This window comes from Fundulus heteroclitus, unplaced genomic scaffold (assembly GCF_011125445.2).
Source record: "Fundulus heteroclitus isolate FHET01 unplaced genomic scaffold, MU-UCD_Fhet_4.1 scaffold_73, whole genome shotgun sequence".
NCBI classification, from domain to species: domain Eukaryota; kingdom Metazoa; phylum Chordata; class Actinopteri; order Cyprinodontiformes; family Fundulidae; genus Fundulus; species Fundulus heteroclitus.
The window spans coordinates 1,305,168-1,312,631 of NW_023397175.1; the positions used below are offsets into that span (position 1 = coordinate 1,305,168).

Sequence of the window (7,464 nt, forward strand, 5' to 3'; positions counted from 1 at the left end):
AAGCAGAGTGGGGCTGATGTTCCTCTACAGTGATGTGAAAGACTCATTAACGGTTATATTTATGGAAGTTGCTGCTACCCAGGGTGACTCTCGCAGTCATTAGGTTTAAGGGTAATTACTTTTTGAAATAGGGCCACACTGGGTTGAAAAATGCTTATTTTACTAATTTTATGTTTGTCTAATCATCTGAAACAACCAAATGATAAATTTTTACACATGTCCATCCTTTAGGACAAAGTGTGTAGCCACTAAAGGAAGAATGCCATTATTTAACACTGCCATTCTGTTTAACTGAAACTCGTGTCCATCTCAGATCTGTTCCAGAAAGCCATCATCCAGAGTGGGACAGCGCTGTCCAGCTGGGCCGTCAATTACCAGCCTGCAAAGTACACCCGATCCCTCGCTGAGAAGGTGGGCTGCAACATGCTGGACACCATCGACCTGGTGGAGTGCCTGCAAAAGAAAAACTACAAGGAGCTGATTGAGCAGTACGTCACGCCTGCAAAGTATCACATTGCTTTTGGGCCTGTAATTGATGGAGATGTGATCCCAGATGACCCACAGATTCTCATGGAGCAAGGGGAGTTCCTAAACTACGACATTATGCTGGGGGTCAACCAGGGAGAGGGGTTCAAGTTTGTTGATGGCATTGTGGACAGTGAGGATGGCGTGTCTGCCAACGATTTTGACTTTGCAGTGTCAGACTTTGTGGATCATCTCTATGGCTACCCAGAGGGAAAGGACACCCTGCGGGAGACCATCAAATTCATGTACACTGACTGGGCAGACAAGGAAAATCCAGAAACCCGTCGCAAGACCCTCGTGGCACTCTTCACTGACCACCAGTGGGTGGCACCAGCTGTGGCCACGGCCGACCTCCATGCCCAGTACGGCTCACCCACCTACTTCTATGCTTTTTACCACCACTGTCAAAGTGACATGAAGCCCAGCTGGGCGGATTCCGCCCACGGTGACGAGGTGCCGTATGTGTTTGGGATCCCCATGATTGGCCCCACGGATCTTTTTAACTGCAACTTTTCAAAGAATGATGTGATGCTGAGTGCAGTCGTCATGACCTACTGGACTAATTTTGCCAAAACAGGGTAAGGATTATGTTTTGTTACGTTCTTCTTTTTTGCCCATTGTCACTGTGATTTACTATAAACAACTCTTCATCATTGTCAAAAAAGGAAGAAAAAAAATCCATTTCCACTACAAGTCACCTTTGTTCTTCGTACACATGTTACACATGTGGTACCCTTTACAATATCCAGCCTCTGGTTATATGTTATGTTCTTCCATATATATTTACTACAGGAAAAATATGATTGAAGAGGTTTGCTTGAACTAACTTGATACTTGGTAGAAAATCCTGTTTTGATACTGACAGCTTCAAGACGTCTGCCATATCAAAAAACTAGCTGCATTGATTCAGTCAGGTGCAATTTTGAGTTATTCTTCCACACAAACTGTCTTCAAATTTAAAGACTCTGGAGAGGCCTCTTGTTCTACCTCTGCTCTTCAGATTTTTGATACGGTTTCAATTGGATTCATATCAGCTGATTGACTGTGTTGCTCTGGTATCTTCATTTTGTCTTTCTGAAACCAACTGACTGTTTGGGATCATTTTCTTGCTGAAATACCCACTCCCATTTCATTTTCGGATTCTCATCGAGAATGTCCAGGTACATTTCTCTGTCCATTTTTGCGATCAATAAAACAAAATCTTCCAGCAGGATATGCTAAAAAAAAAAAAGCAGATCACCATGGTGATTGAGAAAATGGGTCATACAATAAATAGTTTAATAGGGGATCATTTCAATAAAAATGTGAACAAATAAAGAAAAAAAAATAAAGTATGTTATATGATAAAGTAAATTCTTGACAGTAAAAATAAAATATGTTTATTATTGCTTTATTTAATCATAATATATATTTAGCTAATTCAATGTATCTGTTTTTTACATTTTGTATTAATATATGATATATTATTATTTTAATTTTATTAAATTGTGGCACTTCTCGAATTCATGGTCAGGTTGTGGTTAGGACTGGCGCTCCTAAAGTATGATTTAATTTGACAAATCTGTTTAAAAGGCCAAGGTTAACAAGTTATTTCACGATGGACGGAAGCACAAACCAACACTGAAACAAGTTGTACACGACTTTAACACGTGATGATTTTCATTAGTAATAGACCCCTTGCAACCACGTGACTCCGTTACCCAGAACCCCTTGCGTGGCGGCCATATTGGTTGGCACGCCATTTGACGAAATGACGAGTTCTCCAGGTATTTTTCTTCTTTAGATAACGTATCACAAGATCGTTTTAAGAGTAAGTTGATGGTTGATGGGATCAGATTGCCAGATCCACACAGCAAAAGCCTGAAGGGACGGAGCGAGTCTGTGAAATGCTGGCCGAGGGTTTCGTACCGCGACACAGCTGCTTTATAAACACGCAGGCCAGTACGGACAAGAGAGCACGAAAGCCCCTGAAACCACTGGACGGCTGCAATTATTTTTTTATCTGGAAAAAGGCTCCAGCAAACGCCCGCGACGCCATGAGGGATTAAGCGGTCAGAAAATGGATGGATGGATGTTCAGACATGTTTGTGCAACAGCACAAAGCAGAAAGGAAGACCCGCCCGGTAGGTTAAAAAAAAAACATCACTCTCTACGGATTATTTAGGTGTTTTTGTCTTGTTAAAATGGGTGGGGGTGTCGGCGACATTGCAGCGTAAACACAGAAGTACTAGCGCCCGTGAACAGGCGGAGGGGAGGTGGCGATCGTTACACTGGCCGGAGGGCCGCCGCTGTCTGGAGCAGCAGGAAGCGGGTGCTGCTCCAGACAGCGGCGGCTACAGCAGCAACAGCGGCTCTCCGGCCCGTGTAGCGATCGGTACAGCAGCCGCCGCAGCCGCCGCTGTCTGGAGCAGCACCCGCTTCCTGCTGCTCCAGACAGCGGCGGCTCTCCGGCCCGTGTTGCGATCGCTACACGGGCCGGAGAGCCGCCGCTGTCTGCTGCTTCAGACAGCAGCGGCTGCTGTAGCGATCGCTACACGGGCCGCTTCTCCGGCTCGTGTAGCGATCGCCACCTCCCCTCCGCCGCTATTTAAGTAGAACAATGAATAGAGCCGAATTAAGTTGTATTTACCGGAGATGAAGTGTAGACTGCAAATTCTCTCGTAGTATGTTGGCTCCCCCAGTCCATTGGGAGTGTCTGCCTGCGCTCTTTTCATTGAAAATATCAATTTCTTTCTTCTTTCCTCATCCTTTGGTAAACGACAGAAACGTACATCCAACGATTTGGAATGCCTCTCTGTGCAACCGGGAGCACAACAAGTCGTAAGCATTGCTTAGATTCCAAAAATAACTAACTAAAAGTACGCTCTAAATCACCCGTTTTGTCATGTAGTAGACGGGCTGTCAGGCTAGCGTGCCCACCAAGATGGAGGCGCGCACCCCCGATCACGTGACTGTGACGTCAGATGCAAGGGGTCTATTGAATTTAAACATGTAGTTATCCCATGATGCATACGGTAAATTACTGACACGTTTAAATCCTTTTAAATATAAGTTTGCTTATTCATTCATTTAATACATTTCTGTGCAGCTATATATATATATATATATATATATATATATATATATATATATATATATATATATATATATATATAAAAATATTGTGTGTAAATAAAAGGGAATGCTGCAGCCAGGTGCTGCTAATCAAATGCACTTGATTGACTGATTATCAGCAGTTTTGGCAGTTTGCTTATCTGCAGCCTGCAGTTGTGTTAACACAATACCTAGAAGGAAAGACATCAGCAGGAACATAAGTCAGACAATTTGCTGATGCCCATCATCCTAGAAAGCGCCATGAGACCATCTCTAAACAACTTTCTCATAGCAAAAAATCTAAGGTACCTGCTGGATCTCTCCGTAGCTGACATGTCTCTGTTCCATATCACCTGATTCAAAGAACTGCATGACCTCCTCTGCAGCCTTCAAGTATTGCAGCCTCTTAATCATCCATTCATTTAAGTCATGTGCGTGGCAACAAGAAGACACTTAAAACATGCAGGACAGGGGTGCTTGAGGACCATGGTTGGGAATCACAACTAGCATGCTAAAGGCCAAAAGACTGGACAAGAAGGGCTCTTTTTATTCTTTAAAAAAAGGGTTGAAGGGGAAAGCCTCTTCTCTCTAGAAAAAAGCAAAATCTAACAGCATGACCTAGGATTACAAAACTGCATCTGAATGAAGACAATACTTCTGGACAAAGATGAGACCAAAGAAGAGGTGTTTAAGGATTATAGAGTCAGACGTGAGGCTATAAGAGCCTCATTGCTTAGGGAAGAAATGACACAAGTGGCCTGACTGATGAACTAATACAGAAAACATTGATTTCAAGTTTCAAAAGCCCTTCTGCAAGCCGTTGAACCATGGGGTGGACTTATCTTTTTTCATGTTTGACTTGAGGTTAGATTTAAATCATTTTTAGGAGCTGTTGAGTTTTTATTAAGTCCTGATACACGCAGGGAATCTTACAACTCTTGTTGAATGTTACACCTCCTAATACTTCAATGCAAGTTGAGAAGTTGTATTTCTAAAATGGAAAAACTGAAGTTTTCTAAGACAGCCTAGGCAATGTAAGGTCTAACTTAAGCAGACAATGAGATGTCTATTAAATCAGAGCTCCAGAAGCCTCTCGATGAATGATATTACTTGCTAAATGTTGGCTAAAATAGAATTTAATATTCCAAAAAAGTAAAAAACAAACTGGACTTTTTTTCTGAAGTTATAAGATGTTTCATTTCCTATCTCGAAAGCTTTCAATCCAATTCAATTCAATTTTATTTATATAGCGCCAATTCATGAAACATGTCATCTCAAGGCACTTTACAAAGTCAAATTCAATCATATTATACAGATTGGTCAAAAATGTCCCTATATAAGGGAAACAGTTAATTGCTTCAAAGTCCCGACAAGCAGGATTCACTCCTGGAGAAGCGTAGAGCTACAGGGAGAGTCGTCTGCATTGTCCATGGCTTTGCAGCAATCCCTCATACTGAGCAAGCATGAAGCGACAGCGGAAAGAAAAACTCCCCATCAATGGGTAGGAAAACCTCCAGCAGAACCGGGCTCAGTATGAACGGTCATCTGCCTCGACCGACTGGGGGTTACAGAAGACAGAGCAGAGACACAACAAGACAGAAAAAAGCACAGATGCACACATTGATCCAGTAATCTGTTCTACATTAGATGGTAATAGCGGGTGATCTGTCTTCCCTGGATGATGTCACAGCTGACAGAACGTCAGACCAGGTGTAGAAAAAAGAGAGAAAACAAAAAGTTAAAAGCTGAAATGACGACAAGCAATGCAAAACTGTAACTCTATAACCCCACTCTACCTATAAGCTTTGTCAAAAAGGAAAGTTTTAAGATTAGTCTTAAAAGTAGACAGGGTGTCTGCCTCACGGACAAAAACTGGGAGTTGATTCCACAGGAGAGGAGCCTGATAACTAAATGATCTGCCTCCCATTCTACTTTTAGAGACTCTAGGAACCACCAGCAGACCTGCAGTCTGAGAGTGAAGTGCTCTGTTAGGAACATACGGGGTAATCAGAGTTCTGATATATGATGGAGCTTGATTATTAAGGGCTTTATACGTTAAAAGAAGAATTTTAAATTCTATTCTTGATTTAACAGTAAGCCAATGGAAGGAAGCTAAAATTGGAGAAACATGATACCTCTTGTTGATTTTCATCACAACTCTTGCTGCAGCATTTTGGATCAGCTGAAGACTTTGAACTGCATTTTGTGGACTTCCTGATAGTAAAGAATTACAATAGTCCAGCCTTTAATTAACAAATGCATGGACTAGTTTTTCAGCATCACCCCTAAACAGAATGTTTCTAATTTTGGCGATATTCCTGAGGTGAAAAAAGGAAACTCTTGAAACCTGTTTAATATGGGATTTAAATGACATGTCTTGGTCGAAAATAACAGCAAGAGTTTTTACTTTATTACCAGAGGCCAAGTTAATGCCATCCAGATTAAGTGGTTGATTAAGAAGTTTATTTTTTGAGGACTGGTTCAAAGATTACAACTTCTGTCAGAATTTAAGTGCAGGGAATTTAAAGTCATCCAGCTTTTGATGTCATCAAGACATGACTGCAGTTGAAGTACTTGAATGGATTCATCAGGATTTATGGATAAATATAGCTGAGTGTCATCAGCATAACAGTGGAAATTAATCCCATGCTGTCTGATAATTTTGCCGATCGGAAGCATATATATATATAGTAAAGAGAATTAGACTGAACCCTGTGGTACTCCACAGGTGACCCTAGAGTTTGAAGAAGATTTATTATTAACATGAACAAACTGGAACCAGCCTAATCTTTCCTTTCCCCTTAATCCCTACAGTATGCTCAAGTCTTTGTAGGAGATATTGTGATGAACTGTGTCAAATGCAGCACTGAGATCTAACAGGACAAGTATAGACCACAAGTCCATTATCTAGGCCATGAGAATACCACTGGTGACCTTCACCCAAAGCTGTTGCAGTGCTATGATAACTCTGAAGCCTGACTGAAACTCCTCATTACTTGTAAATATTCACAAGTTGATTAGCAACTACTTTCTCAATACTTTTAGATAAGAAAAGAAGATTAGATATAGGTCATTAATTTACTAACTCATCTTGATCAAGAGATGGTTTCTTAAGTAAAGGTTTTAATAACAGCTACTTTAAAAGCCTGTGGTACATATCCATTTACCAAGGATAGATTAATCATGCATGTCTAAATAGTGCCTACTGATCAGGGGAATATGTCTTTAAACAACTTGGTTGGGATCGGGTCTAACATACAGGTAGAAGGTTTAGATGAAGCTAGATAGCTCAGAAAGCGCTACTGCTTGTAAACAGTTCAGACACTGCGCAGGTTCTCCAACGCTGCCCCCACTTACTAAGGGACAAGGTAATCATTTTTGGGAGGATGCCAATTATTTATTTTTAATGGAATCAATTTTATTTATGAAGAATCCCATAAAATCATTACTGCTAAGAGCTAAGGGACTGAACGGAGTCATAGCTCAACGGAGCTTTAACCGCAAACAGGAAGTGACGAGCAGCTTCTCAATTCAAAAAGTCTGGAGTAATGTAAATTGAGAAAGCTTCCCGGATAGGAAGCGAAATGTCTTCAAAGTTCGGAAGAAAGTCCAGTTGTTTTGTTTTTTTACTTTTTTTGGAATAACCATGACCTGGATGACTGAGAATCTTCACAGGCATACAAAATTTAATATTCATTTTCAAACCTGGAATTTGGGGACATGGTGTCAAGAAATATTTTTGCTATGATTAGCTATTAAGTGATTAGTCAGTGAATCACAGAGATCAAGTGGAGGTTAATAAAACACATTAAATCCCTCTCCTGGTGCTGCCGAGGTGCTGGATTT

General features: G+C 41.1%; 1 protein-coding gene across 2 annotated transcripts in view; it reads left to right on the forward strand.

Annotated features, from left to right (window-relative positions):
- LOC118561818 (neuroligin-4, Y-linked) overlaps positions 1-1,997 on the forward strand; it is a 71,929-nt gene extending 69,932 nt beyond the window's left edge. For both annotated transcript variants that reach the window (XM_036134063.1, XM_036134062.1), the window contains one exon: positions 314-1,997. In XM_036134063.1, coding sequence (XP_035989956.1) covers positions 314-1,107 — 794 coding nt within the window. In that variant the 3' untranslated portion in view covers positions 1,108-1,997. The remainder of the gene's footprint in view (positions 1-313) is intronic.
- Positions 1,998-7,464: the final 5,467 nt, after the last annotated feature.